Source organism: Prionailurus bengalensis, chromosome B2 (genome assembly GCF_016509475.1).
Source record: "Prionailurus bengalensis isolate Pbe53 chromosome B2, Fcat_Pben_1.1_paternal_pri, whole genome shotgun sequence".
NCBI classification, from domain to species: Eukaryota; Metazoa; Chordata; class Mammalia; order Carnivora; family Felidae; genus Prionailurus; species Prionailurus bengalensis.
In genome coordinates, this window is record NC_057349.1 from 98119974 (window position 1) to 98141002 (window position 21029).

At 43.8% G+C, this 21029-nt stretch overlaps 1 protein-coding gene across 1 annotated transcript in view; it reads left to right on the forward strand.

Annotated features, from left to right (window-relative positions):
• The window catches only part of ARMC2 (armadillo repeat containing 2), a 108075-nt gene that overhangs the window by 78206 nt on the left and 8840 nt on the right, over positions 1 to 21029 (forward strand). The window contains exons 14-18 of the mRNA XM_043592066.1: positions 12356 to 12671; positions 15866 to 15988; positions 16297 to 16410; positions 18995 to 19127; positions 19890 to 20050. Of these exons, the coding sequence (XP_043448001.1) occupies positions 12356 to 12671; positions 15866 to 15988; positions 16297 to 16410; positions 18995 to 19127; positions 19890 to 20050 (847 nt within the window). The remainder of the gene's footprint in view (positions 1 to 12355; positions 12672 to 15865; positions 15989 to 16296; positions 16411 to 18994; positions 19128 to 19889; positions 20051 to 21029) is intronic.

Genomic DNA, 21029 nt, shown 5'->3' on the forward strand with positions numbered 1-21029 from the left:
TAAATGACCTTATGTTTTGAACGTACAGGTTTCTATCAGAAGCTTCCATTTGATGTGTAATGGGCAGCCCCAGGAGTCAGAGTTATCTGTAGGAGTTGAGGAGAGACTAGTTGGAGGGAGAAATGGCTACAATGGGATGTTGATGCGGTAGGATCCCTGGTTTAGGGAAGAGGATGGATGCACAGTGTTGTTGCTGCCAGTGATCCCTAGACACTTAGACGAGAGTCATCCTGGGGTGGGATGGGGGTTATTTGCAGGCCCAGTCCCAGGCTTGCTGAGTGGGTGGGAAGGGGCCTGGCCATCCACACTTGACTGAGAACCACGGGGACTTCTGATGCAAAGCACAGTTTGGGATCCCTGCACGGGTATACTCTAAAGATTCTTCTAGACTGGAAATTCTCTAATTCTTTGACACTTTAGTATTTAGAAGATGAATCATTCCAAACAAAGGTAAATATTAGAAAGAAAACAGAGACGCCTGGGTGACTTAGTTGTTGAGCGTCTGGTTCTTGATTTCATTGCAGGTCATGATCTCACAATTCGTCAGATCGAACTCTGCATCAGGCTCTGTGCTAGCAGCCCAGAGCCTGCTTGGAATTCTCTCCCCTCTCCCTTCCCCTCCCCTGCTTACTCTCTCTCACTCTGTCTCTCAAAATAAATAAATGAACGTTTAAAAACGTTTTAGAAAGAAAATAATTTGGTTTTAATGAATTGGGTAACAGTATATAGAGCTATTTAAAAAAGGGAAGATGTCACAAATGACTCCACCTTAATATAATCATAATAGTACAGACATTAAGTTTTATTATGAGTCTTTGAATATTCATTAAATGCAGTTTATTCAGATTTATAAATGATTACAGTTACATCAACTGTTTAGTGACATATTTTATACATGAACACAATATATATTTCAAATATGGTAAACTTTCAGAATCGCACACTAAGTTTCATCAGCTTTAAACCAAATAATTTATATGTATACTAAGAACATTTTAATATAAAGCTTTTGTGTTTGTTTATATTGGCCATCTCAAAACCACCTCAAAATATAACCCATGTTTCCACAAATAGCGCTGAATTTATTTTTACCCAGCCAAGTACTTCTGCTGAGAATAACTAAGTTTGTCAGATTTTATGCTATTATTAGCTAATTTATTAAAATGTTACTAGTCTCTTTTTGGTTATACAGATGACAGAGAAGTATCTATGCTAATATTACACTATTACTACATTTTAAAGATGGTAAAACCTTGCTTAAAGTGTTAGTAATTTTTATTTGGCTTTTAAACACTGATTTACAAATGCGTACTTGAGTTTCTGATTCTGAGAATTTGGGTTACAAATGCTTTCACCTACATATTTTGTATTTTTTCTAAATTACATACTTTGAAAGATTTCAAGGTATAAGAATTTGCTACGTCAGGTGAAGAATGATTTGATTAATCTACCTGAAAGATTCTCCATTGCTGTTAAGTGTCCATTAAGCATTTGTCTAGATCTTGGCATAATGTATTATCATAACTGTAATCTTAGGGCAAGTGAATTAATCTGGTGAAAAGCTTAGGCACTCCTATTCCTGGTTTTCTTTTTAAGTAAAAGAATAAAATGGCAGAAATATATTTTACATTAAAAGAATTCTTTTAGATCTTATACTTTAAAAGTTTAGTTATGGATTTTGTTTGTAAATGTGCTTTTATGATTTTCATTGTAATTTTATTTTACCATCATTATTCTTTTTTGCTTTGGTGTTTTGATTTTGGATGATTTAGATAACTATAACCAGAGAAGGCATCTTTGCTTGCACTAGAATTTTCAAATGAGGGTTAAAGAATGCATTTTGGTTTAACAACTTGAATTCAAGTTATGTCATAACCTGTAAATTTTTAAAAAGGAAGAATACACATCAGTTCAGTACTGATAAATAGTCCTATTGTTTTGTAGCATTACTAGTAAATAACCGTTTGTTTTTCTGATTATAGCTTGGATGATGGCCGTGTTTAATAAACAGACAAAAATCCTGGTATCTTGCCAATATAAGACATTTGAGATGTCAACACAGCTAAGGGTATGCTTTTGCTGGTGTAAGGGACTATATATCTTAAAGTTTAATCTGCATAAAATTTTACTGTGGCTCTTAGCAAACTACTTTTCACCTTGGACCAAAAGTTCTCATAAAGCAAAATTGGTGTTTCAAAGCCATCTTTTTTCTCTATTGATCTATATGACAATTTTGTGTTCCTATTAAAATTATTTTGGTTACAAGAAGAATGAAGAGCACCTTGCAAACTATGTACAGTTCATGTTGTTTCCAGAACCATCAAGGAAATGCATAATTTATTAAATTATTTTAATCATTGCAGTGAAGATCATATTAAAATATATTACATATTTCCTTGCTTTCTTAGAAGACACTAAGAATAATTTAATCTCTTCTTGATGCCAAAGGTCAATATTACAAACATTAATTATTGCTCTAGAAGCTATTTGTCCCATAGTGTGAGCATGAGTCTGTTGATGAGATTCTTTTTTTTTTTTTTTTTTTGAGAGGGATACAGAGGGTGAGCGGGGGAGGGGCAGACAGAGAGAGAGAGAGAGAGAGAGGCACAGACTCCGAAGCAGGTTCTAGGCTCTGAGCTGTCAGCACTGAGCCCCACGCAGGGCTCACAAACTGTGAGATCGTGACCTGAGCCCAAGTCAGACACTCAACCGACTGAGCCACCCAGGCATCCTTGATGAGATTCTTTAAATGTTTTTGTCCTTTCTGTAGATTTCTCTCTCTTCCCTTTCTATTGATTGTTAACTCTGTCCTTGGTAGTCTTTACTTGTCTTTACTTTCCTTTTGCAATTATTTGCTTGCAATTAGTAGGAGAACCTCATAATAAAACTTGTTAAAAGTATCAGCTAAAAGGGGCACCTGGGTGGCTCATCGGTTAAGCGTCAGACTTCGGCTCAGGTCATGATCTCACAGTTCATGGGTTCAAGCCCTGCGTTGGGCTCTGTGTTGACAGCTCAGAGCCTGGAGCCTGCTTTGGATTCTGTGTCCCCTCTCTCTGCCCCTCCCCACTCACACTCTGTCTCTCACTCTCAAAAATAAATAAAACATTAAGAAAAAGAAGTCTGTTTTTATTTATTTTTGAGAAAGAGAGTGAGCATAAGTGGTGGAGGGGCAGAGAGAGAGAGGGGACAGAGGATCCCAAGCAGGCTCTGAGCTGACATCAGCAAGCCTGGAACGGGGCTGTAACTCATGAACCTTGAGATCATGACCTGAGCCAAAGTCAGACGTTCAAGTGACCAAGCCTCATGTCTTCTGCTTTTTGCGCCAATAGCTGGAGCCTTTCTTAGCTAGAGAAAATGAGATGGTTTATTAGACTCTTCCGTGAATTTTTTCTGCCAGACTTGTGTCAAAACAAGTAGTCCTGGAAAAAACAAGACAAACAAAAAAACTAGTCCTGGGACCAAACCCGGTGATAACATTGATAATGCTTTGATAACACAGCCAGTCACACTGATGAAGCTTCAGGCACTGGTCAGAATGAACCACTTAGATTCATTCAGGTGAGTTCAGGTCTTCTCCTGCAGGACCCTCAGAATGGCTTGCAAAAGGCAGGGCTCATTAACCTCAGTTAGCTAGACAGACCATGAGTTGCTGATTCGTAATTGGTGAATTAATCCCCAAATTTTATTGTTAAAATAATCACCAAATATTCCTACCGATGTCCTGCTTTGAGAAAGTTCAGTATATACCCATATTGAAATTTTGTAAGTTTGCAACAGATAAATTTGAGGAAGATTAGTGCATATACAATCAAATGATGGCCCAGTTTTTTCCACCCCTCTTTGCACTTCTGTGACGTGGGCCTGTGTCTGAAGGCTGTGCTACCAGCCAGGGTTTCTGGTTTATCAACAGTCTCAGAGAAAAGGAATCCACCCCTCCCAGCTCTTACAAAGGACTTCCTCAGGGAGAACAAGGGAAACTTCTTTGGCTCCTGTCTGGGAGGTTAATTGGTCCAAAATCCATGGTACGACTAATCACTCCAGTTCCCATACACACAAAAACGGAGAGCGAAGCACAACGTTTCGGTCAGCTCGATGCAGTTTGAAAGCTAAGCTTTAGCATTAGGTAAAGCCTCTATTAAAAATGGTAACCCAAATTCAATTAAATGACAAATCTCATTTAAGAAATGTGCACATATTGTATGCTCTCTGGTGTAAACTACATTTGGTACAAACCAAATGTACAAACAGATGGGCCTAGTAACGCAGGGATGAGCAGGGTCAGTATCAGCCTTGCAAATCAGGGCCTGCCCTAGGAGGTGCCTCTGACATCACCATTGCTGCATTTAGCATCTCCGCAAAATATGCTTGGGTTTGTTTTTTGGAAGAACATGAAGGGATTTTCCCCATTTCTTCTGTAAATATCTACTGGGCAAGAGATCCAGTAAAATGCCTCAAATGAGATTTGTATGATGGGCAATTTTTTACAGAGGTCATGGTCTAAAAAGAATAACCTTTATCTACATTCCCATCACATGCCCATTGAGCAACTGACTATCTGACTCTCTCCATTTGAGATATGGCCAATTTCTTGTTTTTTTTTTTTATTGTTGTTTTTGTTTTTGTTTTTGTTTTTGTTTTTAACAGAACATCCAGAGGTAGGACCCTCATCAGAGCCTTCAAAAACACTGTCTGGGAATTGCCCGACATGTCCTTGCTTGTGCTGCTTTTAAAGTCATGCCTCTCTCATTCCATTTAGACTTCTTTTAGGGTAAGCGATCATGTTCGGCCACGTACGCACAGCGAACACTGTCTGATTTGGAATGCTCAGGCATCGTGGTGTTGACAGTGAGACCTGGAATGTCTGAAGGGTATGGGCTGAGAGCACAGACATCTGCCATTTTTCTCGCTGTTCCTCTGTGATGCAGCCACAGCCATGCGGCAGTCCAGAGATAACGTGACCTCTCTCTCCCCTCCATCTTTTTTGGGGCCAGTGAGGATTTGTTAGGGAGGTGCCTCCACCCCTTCCTCTGGAGCCTTTATATGGTAACTTGGCTCCTGGCTCACCCTCTTCCTCCTGCCTGGCAGGAGCATGCCCTGTGGCTGTATTCCCAGCCCCTCTGCAGACACATTCCCACTGCTAGCATTTGGCTGAGCTTGCTCCTTTTTTCAGCCTTGGCCTTGGTCTGCACCCCTGACTGGGCCGGCAGCACAGTAAGCCCTTAGCTTGTTCATTCTTTCCAGCTCCTGCTGCTTTGCCCTTGTGGAACTGGCTCTACGCCGCTCAGCACGGAACCCAAACGCCTGACTTATGTCTGCAGACTTAAGAACAGAACAGAGCACAGTGAAATTCTAGCCTCGCCTGGTGCTTTTGAGGGATAGCCACGTCCAGAAGCATATAGTTGGTGCTCAGGAAATGGCTGCTGATGGAATGGATAGATGAATGGAGGCATCAAGTATAATCCCTGCAGGTTTTTAAATGCTCCTCTACTTAGATTCTGGGTATTGAGTCACCAGCATCCCAGATCCTGCCATTTTGTATGGTTCAGCACTTATGCAAACTGCTGACCCACTTTCAGCACCGCAGGGTTAATTAGCGTTTTTGCCGTGGTGCAGTGTGTGTTCCAGATTGGTAAAGTTTATCTGTTCTTCAGCTCACCTGTATGTTCAATTCATGTTGAGGTTTCGTTCGAAGGTGGGAAGTTGGGTAAATGTAAAATTGCAAATCGTGATTCAGCTCTCAGATCCAGATTGCATGAGAAGTTCCTAACCACATTTTAAATGGGGCATCTTGAAAATCTTTCTAAAATGTTTTCTTTTACTTAGTAGAAGTAGTTCTCTCCTAAGTAAGTGGAGTCTGATGAACATAGTTTATTCTTTCTGTGATAGTTTGATGTAGTTCCTTCCCTATGGTCAACATTATACACACCAGTTATTTTCAGGCCAGGTGGGAAGGGTGTGGGAAATGAGCAGGAATGTGTTCACCTTGGCTGGCTATGTGCGGGGAGTAATAATGTCAGGTAATGCAGAACTGGTCACATGGGGCTGGATGGTGCATTGGACACTGGCTTTGACATTTAACAGGCAGTGGATGTTTTTGAGCAAGGAAATGATGTAAGAGCTGTGCTTCAAGAAGTGGTATTGACAGTGAGGCGCCTGGTTGGCTCAGTCAGTTGAGTGTCTGACTTCGGCTCAGGTCATGATCTGACGGTTCAGGGGTTCAAGCCCTGCGTCGGGCTCTGTGCTGACAGCTCAGAGCCTGGAACCTGCTTCAGATTCTGTGTGTGTGTCTCTCTCTCTGCCCTTCCCCTGTTCATGCTTTGTGTCTCTCAAAATTAATAAACATTAAAAAAATTGTTTTTTAAAAAGAAGTGGTATTGACAGGGGCATCAGGGTGGCTCAGTCAGTTAAGTGTCTGACTCTTGATTTCGGCTCAGGTCATGATCTCAAGGTTTGTGAGTTCAAGCCCCATGTCGGGCTCTGTGCTGACAGCACAGAGACTGCTTGGAATTCTCTCTCTCCCTCTTTCATTGTCCCTGCCCCACTCATTTCTCTTTCTCTCTCTCTCTCTCTCTCTCTCTCTCTCTATCTCTCTCTCAAAAATAAACTTTAACAAATTTTTAAAAATTAAAAAAAAAAAGAAGTGACATTAACATTGATCACAGAGGGAGGATCCCACCAAGGGTCTGTGACAGGAGGCTACAGACAGATTAACCAGAACAGACATGGGAAGAAGGTGGTGGGGGGAGATTTTGAGATGGCAGAGCAAAGGGAACTCAGTGACTGGTTGGTGAGGGGAGTGAGTAATCAAAGATGCCTATAGGACCAAGTCTGAGGGATCTGGCAGATGAGGGTTATGGTGAATGAGGAGTTTCGGAATCCGTCTGTAAGCACAGATGGCCAAGGTCCTGCCTCTTTTCCTCACCAGGGTTGGACTTTGGGGTCAGCAAGCCCCGTGAAGCCTGAGTCTCCACATCTCTGGGTAGAAGGAGAGCCTCCTTCGCTGACTTGAGGCCAGTCTCTCTCACATGGACAGTCACATCGACAACTGCTGCTATGGGAGCTTCCCGGCCGCTCAGCAGTGTCCTGTTCCTGGCTCTGTTCCAGTTAAAGCAATTTCACTTACAGCAGTGAGGGGCCCATTGAGACCGAGTAACGTGCTGGCTCCCAAGGGCACAATATATTTGAAACTAAAGAGAATATCCCACCGGCTATAACTGGAGGGTACAGTTGGGGTCAGGTTTCTTGCAATAGGTGTACCTGTTTGTCTGAGTTCTGGTTGGCCGTAACTGTTGCTAGGCTGACTCCATTTTTATGCAAAATTTGAAAGTCAGTATGAACTACTTATACTAGACTGACTTCTTAAAAAAAAAAAAGTCTCCTGATTCATCTTCATTTTGCTGTTTCCAAACTACAAAAGCTGTTGCATATATATATATATGTATGCATATATATATATATGCAACATTGTATTAAATTTGATAAAAATGCTCTAAAAGTTCAGGGGTGATTTATAGGTGGCTGTCAGATACTGTCAGAGAATAAAAGAGAGTATCTGTATCTCAATGGAGAATTGTATACCGATGAAATAATTTCTGCTATGGAGTCAGTCAGTGGTCTCTACAAATCGCTGATGTTGGCCTTTGTCTAATTTTTTCAAGTCTGTATAGAATGTTTAGTTAAGTGGCGTTTGGAGACTTGCAAAAGATTGGCAACAATCCTTAATCTCTCTTTGTGGACCAGTGAATAAACCTCTCTATGACACTGTCCAAGGCGGTCCTCTGCACGGCGCAGGCCGCCCACGGTGAGCCATGGGGCCTTGCAAAGCCCTCTTGCTCAGCCGGTGTCCTGGGGCCTCCAGATGAGTTAAGATCGGCACTGGTGTGGGGATAAGGAAGCACCACCTCTGCCAGCCTCCCGGGAGACTGCTGCTATTTTGGCCTGTTCCACGTTCCCTAGATTTGCAGAGAATAGATTTGTGAAAGGGGGTGGGGGGGAACGAAAAGACGCCCGAGCCAACCCTGAGAAAGAGGACAGAAACAGTGAGCGTAGCAGTTGCTGGAAGCTTGGTGCTACAAACAGCGCAATCTGCCACCCCCATTTGTTGATCCCGCGTGCCATCCTTCAGTTGGCCCTGCTGCTGCCAGGAACCACCCCCTCCTTTTTCCATCTGAAGGCAGGGAGAGAGGTACTGTGGCAGTGTTAACTCTTCCTGCCCTAAAGCCTAGAGTTTCTTCTTCGTGCAGCGTATGCCATGGTAGGATCCACACAGGTATTAGAATAAAAGAACTGCGGAAGTCGAAGGGGCTGAGGGAATTTTCTGAGAAAAGCAGCACTCAGTCTTCCCAGATTAGACCACATGTGACCGTGGAGGGAGGAAACTTGAGTTTGGAAGAATGATGATCTCTAAGGAAAGCTGCCTTCGCCTCCAGCCTGGGATCTGGTCTGCATACCTGGCAGACCAGCAGTGATGGGTAGAGATGGTACAGGGCCAGAGACACCTGCTGAGTTCTGCTAAGGAGGAAAATAAACATAGGAAGAAGAGGCCTAGGAAGAGGGAGAAGGGAGAATAGCGTAGCATCCTTCAGAAGGCAGCTGTGATGTTTTACAGGGTAAACTGATTAGTCCTCATATGAATGAGCAAAGAGGATGCAACCACTTTTTAAGTTTTTAAGGAAGTCATTCAAAATCACATATAACATCTTTCCTGTCTTGCTTCACATGCTCCTGAGGAAATGAGGGAGGAGCTCAATCCGGGGAATAGCATGAGGTCCAGCAACATCAAGAGACTACTGTTAAGTGCCTGAGGGAGGTGACTACGGGTAGAGATTGGGAACACTTTGTTCAGATTAAAGGGCTACACATTATGACTTTTAACGAATTTGCATATCGAAATGCTTGGGACGGGGCCCGGCACGTCATAAACACTGTGTGTTCATTCCTGCTGCTGCTGCTGCTGCTGTTACTGCTATTATGGTTGATTATTAGAATTTTTCAGAGGTAGGAGTCATGTAGAGTGTCTTTAATCAGAAATTATCAGAGTTTATGCAAAAAGCTCATATTCCTCAGCTTAGAAAATATAAAGTGGAATATCCTTCGAGGAGCCTAATTCTTAGAAATACCCTCTGCCCTGGTTGGAAAGGGTTCTGCTTCTTCTCTGTGGGTGTGTCCAGGGTGGAGGAGGGCTTTCCGTCCAGAGCCCAGGGAGGAACCTCTGCCATCGGGAATTAGGTGAAGTAACCAGCACCTTTACGTGAAATGATGAGTGTCATAATGAAATTGTGTGTCCTTATTTAAGATTTGAGAGCCACAGACTTCCTGGTGATCAGAGACAGACAAGGTGAGCCCAGTACCCAGGAAGGGGACTGTCCCAGGTACTTTCTCAAGACCCGCTCCTTTTCGCCTGGCTAACCTACTCCGTCCTCCCCTCCATATATCTGGATTTTATACATTTTTTAATGTTAGACTCAGATTCGTTGGAGGTCATTTTGCCAACCCCCACCACTGTTCTCTGGGCATCCTCTGATCTAAATTTCTCGGAGACTGTCGGGTCCGTCCTGCACAGTTAAATGCCACTAACATGTTACTGATGGTACATGAAAGCGGTTCAGAGCAGTGCCTGAATCATTCCTCATGATTTGTGCTTTACCTGTTTTGTCTCATTTACCCTCGATACAGTACAATACGATACAATACACTACAACACAATATTTCCCCCTTTCTACGAATGAGTTAATAGAGGCATAGAGAGGCTAAGCAAAGTCACATGTATGAACCAGACTGCCTGGCTTTCAAGCTGGAGATTACAATCCCTTTCCGTGTCTAGCTTCCTGCTTGGCCCTTTTAGTCTTTGCTCTTCCCCCACGCTTGTTAGCCTTGTCTTCTCAAATAGATTCGGAGCTCTTCAGAGCATGGCGCCTCACCCTGTTTCTTCGAGTGTATTCTCCCAGGCTCCCAGCATTCAGAGTTCCCTAAGGGCTTCAGGCGCGCGGTGGGCCAGGAGCAGGTTCTCCTGACTGGGATGACTGGGTGCCATTGGTTGCAGGCTGAGCTGAGGTTTTTCCCAGTGTGAACTCTCTCCTGGACCCGCTCCAGTTCTTGCTGGCGTGTCAGCCTCCGACTTTCTTAATGTTGACAAATGGTTCCCAGCTGCACAAGCAGTGGCCTCGCTTCTTCTCGGCCAGTGCCAGGGAAAACTTTTCTTTCAAGAACAAGCAGCAACAAGTTGGTATTGGCAGAGGAGCCCCAGGCAAATCCCATTTTGTCCTTTGCCTGTGACCTTCCACTCTCTGCCACTGACAGTCCCTGTGCTGCCCAGCCCCCAGCCCCAGCCCCAGACCCACCTAGACCTGGTTCCCCCATTAAAACAGGTCCGGGCCTCTGCCCTTTGTCCCCAGTCCTTAAGTCTGCTAATTACTACAGATCTGATCAACAAAGTCCAGTTTATAGGGAATCCCTCCTGGTGGCATATTTGGGTTTTAAAAGGAGATAACTCCTTGACTGCTCCGCATATGGCAAGGCAAAGGAGATCCTTAAATGACAGGCCATGTGGGAAGCAGGGCTTGGCTGCAGAAATGACTCTGGATCAGGAGAATCCTGGTTTCCAATCCTGACTCACCTCTCACTAGCTGTGTGACCAGACAGCTTGTACGAACCCCAGTTTCTTGCCTGTCAAATCGCACAGTGCCTGGCACAATGAGAATTAGCACCCAGGTCAGTGGTAGCCCCTCAGTGAGTGTCTCTGTAAAGTCTCTTCCTCCCACAGGAGTTTCCTCACTCTCCGTGGGTATGGGTGAGGCCAAGAGTACTCATCTGTCTGTCGTTGTCGAATTAAGAACATAATTATTTTTGCATTCTGCTTAGTTGTAAATTGTTCTCAGCTTGGGACTTTAAGAAATATTTATTTATTGTGAAATATAGTTTATACACAGAAAAGTACATGAAACACACATGTGCAATTTAGCAAATAGTGATAAAGGTGTCTCCCAAGTAACCACTACCCTGATCAAGAAAAACAAGTGATGAGATTTTGGGGTGATAGTGGGCCAATGGCCAAAAAAGAATTCTTGGCGACGTCTTTGGTGCAAAAGGGTGATTTTATTAGAGCACGGGGACAGGACCCACGAGCAGAAAGAGGGGCGCTGGGGTTGTGAAGAGTGGCTCCTTATATGCTATGGGGCTGGGGGAGGTAAAGTCAAAAGGGAACTTTCCAAAGAGATTTTCATATTCTAAGGACTCACAGATTACTGGAGGTCTAGCTATTGTCAAGCTAAGGCATTAACATTAAGACAGTAGGGAGTTCCTGGAGAAAGGTTTTACTCTGCCTGCCTTAAGTGTGTGTCAAAGGGCTGCAGGTTATAAGGAAATCTAATTTTATCTGCCATTTCCTTCTTGCCTTTGTTTCCCACATCACTATGGAGGGGAGGTTGATGCTGGGGCTCCAGGAAACTCAGTCTATAGGTTTCTGGAGATTAGGCTGTTGATAAGATTGCCTTTGTCTTCTAATTTACTAAGATAGTTGTGACCTGATGGAGACTTTATCAGTTTAACCATTTGTTTTTGGTCCTTTCCTTTGTCCTTGGGCAGCCTGGAGTGCCTGAGGAATGCCACACACATCCCACCTAGGAGGGCTGGGTGATGCTAGACTGTGCGTGGCCCTCAGTTTGCCTTATGTTCCCTCATCACTAAGTGGTGGCTTTATATAACACAGTGATTTGATTCTCAGCTGGGGCTGATTTTGCCCCCAGGGGACATTTGAGCCTTTTTGGTTGTGGTATCTGGGCAGGTGCTCCTGGCACCTAGTAGTAGGGGCCAGGAATACTGCTACTAAATACAGCCCCCCAACAGCAAAGATTATCCTGCCCCAGATGTCTGAGTCAGGAAAGCCTGCTGTAACACTATCTGATTAGCCATTGTGTAGAACACCCGATTTTTAGAAACACAATGCTTCAGCAGGAGGTGAACTTTTAGGAAAAGATTTGGGTGCTCAAGAAACCTGTTAGTATCAATACTTAGATTTACATAACACAATATCAGTAATCCTATGCCACTCAACTAATTGTTCTCTAGGGGGTTTAAAAAAAAAAAAAGCCGGCCAGAATTTCAGATGAAGGATCTGAAGTTAATAGCCCTTGCTAATAGTATCAATCGGTTTGTATTCTTTTGTTGTTGCCAAATGCTTTTAATCTCCTCTGTCAATTTGCACCAGTCTTGGGACTCAAATACTAGACAAGTGAGTAAAAGCCAGATGTTGTTCCATTTTGCTATTAATTAAGTCGTGAATAAATTAAATACTGTACCCTTTCCAACAACTTGTCCCAGCCCCTATGCACTTGTAATGGTCTTCCCTTTATTGCAGGATTTAGTTGTCCGTATTGTCTTTATTCTTGGCAACCTGACAGCGAAAAATCACCAGGCTCGTGAACAGTTTTCCAAAGAGAAAGGGAGCATCCCGACCTTGCTGTCGTTATTCCATACATTCTACAAACTGGACCTGTGTGCTGAGGAGCAGATGGGAGAAGCCCCGCAACCCAAGGTGCAGAGGCCGCGGGCCCCCGCAGAGGACGTGCTCATCAAGCTGACCCGAGTACTGGCCAACTTAGCCATCCACCCTGGCATCGGCCCGGCCCTGGCCACCAACCCGCACGCCGTGGGCCTGCTCCTCGCCACGCTAGGTAAGGCTGCTCCCAGCAGGGGAGACAGTTCTGTGGCTCCGGTGCCCCTAGGGGTTTAGTGGCACCACTGGCTCGCTTTAATGAGCCTTCACAGCTGCAGGAAGGAAAATTCCTCCACTGTGCAGAACTTCCTCAAAGGTAATACAGGTAATATTTTTTAAAATTTGCGAAAAGAAAAGAAAAAAAGAAAAAATTGTACTGAATCTCATTGAATTAATTGTATACCTGGAAAGGGTGAATTTTATGGTATGTGAATTTTATCTTTTTTTTTTTTTTAAGTATACTGGAGGCGCCTGGGTGGCTCAGTTCTTTGAGTTTCCAGCTCTTGATTTCTGCTCAGGTCATGATCCCTGGGTTGTGGGATGGAGCCCCACATCGAGCTCAGCTCTGAGCATGTAGTCTGCTTGGGATTCTCTCTCTCTCTCTCTCTCTCTCTCTCTCTCTCTCCCTCTGCCCCTCTTCCTCACTTGCGTGCTCTCTCTCTCTCTCTCTCTTTCTAAAATAATAATAATAAAGTATACCAATCAAATTACCAAAGATTGGCCAAACTAACCACAAAGAGTTTAAAATCCTTAATTTTTCCTTAATTAAAGTTTATTTATATTTTTATTTTTCAGGCTTTCATGGTATCTATAATTATGGCCCCCAATCATTTGTGTCCCATTTCCCCCCTTTATTAGCCATCTCACTCTTCCATAACAAAATGCCACAGACTGAGTAGCTTAAACCACAGAAATTTGTTTCTCATGGTTCTGGAGGTTGAAAGCCCAAGGTCAAGGTGCCTGCCAGTTGGGTTCCAGATGAGAGCTCGCCTCCTGGCTCGCAGACAGCTGCGTTCTCACCCTGTCTTCACATGGCATTTCCTCAGAGTGTGCACTCAAGAAAGAGAGAATGATCGCAATCCCCACCCCCCTCTTCCTCCCCCTCCTTATAAGACCACCAATCCTATGAGATAAGTAGTCCACCCATACGACCTCATTTAACTTTACTTCCTAAAACCCCTATCTCACACACAATCACATTGGAGGTTAGAGCTTCAACATGTGTATTTGGGGAAGGGGCTGCGTTTCAGCCAATAGTATTCTGCTCCTGGCCCCCTGCCCAAAATTCATAATCTGTTCTCATAGTAGGATTAGTACCTTATAAGAAGAGACACCAGAGAGCTTGCTCTTGCTGTCTCTTCACCATGTGAGGACACAGCAAGAAGGCGGCCATCTGCCAGCCAGGAAGAGTTCTCACTAGAACCCAATCATGCTGGCATCCTGATCCCAGACTTCCAACCTCCATAACCGTGAGAAAATAGATTTCTGTTATTTTAGCCCCAAATCTGTGGTATGTCATTATGGTGGCCTGAGCTGACTGAGACAGATGCACCTTTTGAGTATTAATTATTGTGGGTTCAAATGCTTGTAAGCACATTTAAAGCATTATTAACTATTTACTTTTGTGGGGCTAAATGCACATAAAGTGCTTGGTGCTGTTCATGATATATGCCTCATAGCTGTGAATGCCTACCCTCTTGCCCCTGATGTCAGTCACTATTCCTTCTGGCCAAATGTGTAGTCCTACAGAAGGTGGTGATACAGAAGAGGTACCCCCCCCCCCGCCTTTTTTTTTCTGGACAAGCTAATGAATTGTCCTACCAAGGCAAGAGACAAAAAACAACAGATTCCCAAACACTGCCCATGGTCTAGCGCCATCAGTGGGGGGTAGCAGAAACCAGGGCTCCTAACTGGCATTGCTACATCCACCAAGAGATGAGTCTGAAGGCTGAGTAGAAGGCAGGGACAAAATGACTAAGGGCCTTATATGCTAAATACAGAGTTAATTCCTTCACTCATTCTTGCATCCAGCAATTATTTATTGAGCACCCCTATGTGCCAGACTCTGCTCTAGGTGCTAGGAATGCAACAGTGACTAAAACAGATACATCCCTAGTCTTGTGGAGCTTCCATTTTAGTCCTAGAAGACAAACATTAAACACTGAACAGGTCAGGTGATTATATGTGCTATGGAGAAGATAACAGTAGGGTAAGGGGAGGGGTGCTTGGGAGATTCGGTTGAGTGTCCGACTTCGGCTCAGGTCATGATCTCACAGTTCGTGTGTTTGAGCCCCCTGTCTGGCTCTGTGCTGACAGCTCGGAGCCTGGGGCCTGTTTCGGATTCCGTGTCTCCCTCTCTCTGCCCCTCCCTCATTCATGCTCTGTCTGTCTCTCTCAAAAATAAATAAACAGTAAACAATTTTTTAAAAAGTAAGGTAAGGGGAAGAGAATAATGGATGCTATTTTATATAGGGTGATTAAGGAATGTATGCAATAAGGTGATGTCTGAGCAACAACCTGGAGGATGTGAGGAGTGAACCAAGTGAATAACTGGAAACAGTATATTCTAGACAGAGGGAGTAGCAGCAGTACAAAGGTTCAGTCAGGATCATGCTGATATGTTAAAAAAAAGGGGGGGGGCAGGAAGACCAGTGTGGTTGGCACTGGGGACCTGGGGGCTAGAACACCAAATGAGGCCAGAGATGTCAAGATTAGGGCTGCCCAGGTAGGGCCTGATGCTCATGTAAGACAAGTGACCTTAGCTGACTTACTATTCAAGGATCATCGTGTTAAGGATGGGCTCAGGGAGGAAGCTGGAAGAAGAGTAGCTAGTTAAGAGGTGAGGGATGGGCTAGGTGGTACTAGAGGAGGTGAGAAGTGATCAGAGTCTGCGTGTTTGGCGGGCAGCACTGATAGGAGTTATGGATAGAGTTTGCCCCCAGGATCGTTCTGTTGCGAGGTGGAAGGGTGAGGAACAGACTGGAAGTGTGGGGAACAGACTCGCAGGGTGGAGCCCCCAGAGAGCTCAGGAACACGGCAAACCAGTGGGGGTGAGAGAAGCTCAGCTTGCTGGTGTGTTGGCACCTCCACTTTACTACAAACACAGGGCCTAGATCAGCCCAATTTGTCCAGACCCCCTGGCTGGAGGGACCGAGCTTAGAGTGTTCTAAAACCTGGCCAGGAGTGGTCCTCTGCTTTGGATGCACTTCCACGCAGGAAGCGTCCTGGGAAATAAAGCAGCAAACAGTGCCCTTGCACAGACGTTGCCTGGGACAGTGGCTTGTCCCGGGAGCTGCTCTTGCTGCAGTTAGGATGTCGTTGTTTCTGCCCCTGCAATGAGCCTTTGATACCCTTTTCCTTACTGTGTTTCAGAATACAAGTCAATTGAGGATTGCGAGGAGCTGGTGATCAATACTACAGCCACAATCAACAACTTATCTTACTACCAAGTGAAGAATTCCATAATTCAAGACAAAAAGCTATATATTGCTGAATGTAAGGTTCAGTGTTGGGTTTGGGTGGATGAATATTTAACATTTTGACTCTATTTGCTAAACACAGACCTGGTGGCATTCCTATTTTCCAATTTCTGGTACAGATATCAAAGAGCCTCATTCAATTCTAAGAAACTGGAATATGGGGAAAAGTTAGTGCCCAAGTTCTTGCTAAAGTCTCTTACAGTTTGTGTTTTATTATTGCTTTAAGATTTTGAGTTATCAGTATTTAGTATAATACTGGAGCCTAATAGCCTTTAAATTAAAACTTAAATTCACTGGTTTTATTTCTCTGGTCCCCAAACCCAGTGCTCATAAAGCTTCTTGTGAGTAATAACATGGATGGAATCCTTGAAGCTGTGCGTGTTTTTGGAAATCTCTCCCAGGACCATGACATCTGTGATTTCATTGTGCAGAAAAATGGTGAGTTAATGATACTCCGTGTTCAGCATGTACTTCTTGCCAATAAACAGCTAAGCAGTTCTAGAGCTTGGGTCATGACAATGTGATGCTTGTTTCTGCTTTGGGATGCGTAGTGCTTGACATGCGTTCCATGCGTGTGGAAGGCTCTCCACTCGATATGCCAGGATAGATCTGGCAGGTGTTCTCAGGGTTCCCCTTTCCCTTGCGCATGGTCTTCCGAGTTCTCAGATGGTGTGTGTGTGTGTGTGTGTGTGTGTGTGTGTGTGTGTATGTAAGGGAAACAATCTATAGTCATTATTACTGTCCATGAGAATGGACTCAGTTGACATTCTCCTTCACGTACTAGAATGTCCATTACAGCCCTACTTGTAATAGCAACAAATGGAAAAAACCTAAGTGTGCATACATCATGATATGTTCATGCAACAAAAAGTTCTACATCAATTAAAATAAATGAACTAGAGATTCGTGGATCAACATTGATCAGCCTCAAACATAATATAGGAGCAAAACAGCTAGTGATTGGAGGGTATATACAGAATAATGCCATTAATATAGGTTTTAGAACATGCATAATGATTTTGAGTATTGTTTATGTAATGTATAGTCATGATGTAAAGGTACAAATTACATTTGGAAATTGTAAACTCCACACTTAAGACAGAAGTCACCGTTGGAAGGGAAGGCATGCCCAAATATATGAAATTGGATCTGTAACATTTTTTTTTTAAGTTTATTTTTTTTATTTTGAGGTCAGGAGGGGCAGAGAAAAGGAGATAGAGAATCCAAAGCAGGCTCTGTGCTGTCATCCACGGCTCAATTCCAAGAACCATGAGAGTATGACCTGAGGTGAAATCAAGAGTTGGTCACTTGGGGCACCTGGGTGGCTCAGTCAGTAAAGCGTCTGACTCTTGATTTTGGCTCAGATCGTGATCTCACGGGTTTGTGGAATTGAGCCCCTAGTCCAACTCTGTGCTGACAGCATGGAGCCTGCCTGGGATTCTCTCTCTGCCCTCCCCTCTCTCTGTCCCTCTCTCTCTCTGCCCTTCCCCCCACTCATGCTTTCCCTCTCTCTAAATAAATAAATAAACTTAAAAAAAAAAAAAAGTCCAGGGGTGCCTGGGTGTCTCAGTCAGTTAGGCTTTGGCTTTGGCTCAAGTCATGGTCTTGTAGTTTGTGAGTTCGAGCCCTGTGTCAGGCTCTGTACTGACAGCTCAGAGCCTGGAGCCTGCTTCAGATTCTGTGTTTCCCTCTCTCTCTACCCCTCCCCCACTCACACTCTGCCTCTCTCTCTCGCTCTTAAAAATAAATAAACATTAAAAAAAATTAAAGAAAAAAAAGTCGAATGCTAAACTGACTGAGCCACCCAGGCACCCCTGTAACATTTTATTTCTTAAGCCGGGTGGCAGGTACACAAGATAACCACCTCTATACATCTCAAATATTTCATGTAAGTATAATACCTAAAACTTCCTGATTATCCATGGTAGCAAATTTAGGTAATACAGATATTAAGGGGAAAAAGCAGCAGCAGCAAACTGTCACCCATAATCTCACTCCCCCAGAGATAACTGTTAACGTTTTGGCGCATTCTTTAGACTCTTAAACACACACATGTATGTGTCTGACCCATCAATGGGACCAAAGTCAGAACAAGATGGCCACCTCTTAGGTGATAGGGTGGAGGCAGAACACACTTTATCCAACCTCCCCCAATCTTTTGCCCAGCCCCTTCTGGGGGTATAAGAAACCAGGATAGATGGTTCCATTTCCTAGGTGTAAAGGAAAATGGTTCCTAGAGGTGGGAAGCCTATCTTGCCCTGAGCTGCCCCCTACCCTGGAAGTCCTGCCTTGCTACAGGCCAGTTTCCAGCCATCTGAGCAGTTCTTTTACAAGCCCTGGAAGACTTTAGAGATCTCAACAGGAGCCTACTTCCCCCCCGGGGTTCTGTATTTAATTTTTTTTTTAATGTTTATTTATTTTTTTTTGAGAGAGAGAGAGAGAGAGAGAGAGAGAGGACCAGTGGTGGGAGGGGCAGAGAGAGAATGGGACAGAGGATCTGAAGCAGGCTCTGTGCTGACAGCCCTTTGCAGGGCTCGACTTACGAACCACAAGATCATGGCTTAAGCCCGAGGCAGATGGTTAACTGACTGAGCTACCCAGGCACCCCCAGGGGTTGTGTATTTAAAGAAAATTGCTGCAAAGGTTCAAAGGGGCCCTTGAGAAGAATCAGATGTTAGAGATGAATGTCACCTGTGTGGTTGGAATTTGTGATTTTTTCCCCCCCCCTTTCTACTGGAAGGGACTATATCATTGCCCTGGGGAGGGAGCTGCTGCCTGGGTCAGATGCAGCACTGCTGGGGGACCAAGGACTTGGGGGATGGGGAGCAAGTTCTAGATGCAGTGGATGTTGGCAAACCCACAGCTGGGCATGAGTAAAGCCTTAGGTAGAATGGATTAAGTCCCCTAGCAGAGTTTCCGGTTTTTCGAGCCACTCCCCATTTCCCCCTTTGCCATTTATAATCTAAGGTACAGCTGGGAACCCGGAGCCTTATTGGTCCACATTTGTTCTCTGTCCTCCCAGTACACAAGTTCATGATTGCACTGCTCGATGCTAAGCATCAGGATATTTGCTTTTCTGCCTGTGGCGTTCTCCTAAATCTCACTGTGGATAAAAGCAAACGTGTCATCCTAAAAGAAGGAGGTGGCATTAAAAAGTAAGTTTCAAGGCATGGAGTCCTGACTCTCAGATGTCAGAGGGAATGGTTTCCCATGGAGCTGGGCCCCTCTCATCACTCTTCTGGGGTGGAGGTATTTCAGCATTTGGAACTGCCAAGCTACGGGCTGAAGAGGAAATTTAGGTGCCACTGGACTCTTAAAACCGTTCAGAAGTAGGTTATTGCTACTTTGTAGCTACTTAAATTTATACATGTGAAATGTTAAAAAAACCACTGAATTACATATAATACATATTAAATAATACAGGATGATCGTCATTATGCTAAAAATACAAAAATTAAAGAGATTCTGACCAATAACTTTTCTTTTTTTTTTTTTAACTTTTTTTTTTTTATTTATTTTTGGGACAGAGAGAGACAGAGCATGAACGGGGGAGGGGCAGAGAGAGAGGGAGACACAGAATCGGAAACAGGCTCCAGGCTCTGAGCCATCAGCCCAGAACCCGACGCGGGGCTCGAACTCACGGACCGCGAGATCGTGACCTGGCTGAAGTCGGACGCTTAACCGACTGCGCCACCCAGGCGCCCCTAACTTTTCTTTTTAAGCTTATTTATTTTGAGAGAGACAGAGACAGCTTGAGTGGGGGAGGGGCAGAGAGAGAGGGAGAGAGAGAGAATCCCAAGCCAAGTTATGCACCGTGAGATCATGACCTGAGCCGAAACCGAGAGTTGGACGCTTAGGTGACTGAGCCACTCAGGCTCCCCCCTAACAACTTCTTAATTTGACTTTTATTGACTTAGGTTGGTGGATTGTTTAAGACATTTTGGTCCTACCGATTGGCAGCTGGCCTGCTTGGTTTGCAAAACTTTATGGAACTTCAGTGAAAATATCACCAACGCTTCATCATGTTTTGGAGATGAAGACACCAACACATTGTTAGTCCTGCTACCATCATTTTTAGGTAAGACTCCAGACTGTGAGTCTGTGAGTTTTATCAGAGTAGGAGAAATGTTCTTTTCTGTGACCAGCATGGGTAAAGATTGGTGTGTGTTTGAGTAGCTGTGTAAATTTGGAAATATCTGAGAAGAGGCAGAATGTTATTTACAATGGGGACACAAGGACTCCAACTCATTGGATTCTGTCATGGTTTTTTTCTGTGGCTTTTCTCATTTTTTTCTTTTCTGAATTTTTTTATAAACTGCCTAAATACCAGATGTGAGCATAAATTATTGGTGTTGTTTAAAAATGTATAACGTTGGAATTGATAAAATATGGCTAAAAGTTACTCTCAAGTCATGGTTTTAATGGAGCTATACATTTTAATTAGCAACTATGTTATGTGGAGGAGGGTCTGTGAAATTATTTGACATTGCAGTGGGGTTCAGACCATTGAAAGGGAAGCAATCACTGATACAAATCAAAGGAAAGGATAGTTTCTTATGTTAAAAAAAAAGTTTTTTTAGGAGAATTTTTTTCATTCTGGGTTAGGTCTAAAAACAATGATTTAAATAAGTGAATGTTTTCAATAATCCTTTTTCTCAAAATGGAGACCATGTCTGTACCATTGCCCAGCCACCGTGTTGCATCTGCAAGGCCATGTGGAAGCTCTCAGTGTGGCTCAGAAGCTGTGGATTCCAATGCTGGTGTTTTCTTGTGGTGTGATTTGACCAGAGAATTTCAGAACCTGTCTTTTCATCTCTGAGATGGGGACATGATAACCCTAGCCCTGCTCTGGGGAGTAGTGAGGATCAAATAAGCATCTGAGTGCATAATGGAAAGACCACAGGGCCCATAGCACACCGTTCTGAGTTTAAGCCCTTGCTTTTGTCACATATAAACTTTTAATGTTGGGCTTAACCTCTCTGAATTTATATTTTTTCATCTCTAAGCTAGGGACCATTGATGGCCACTTTGTGGAGTTGTTAGAATATAAAGGAGGA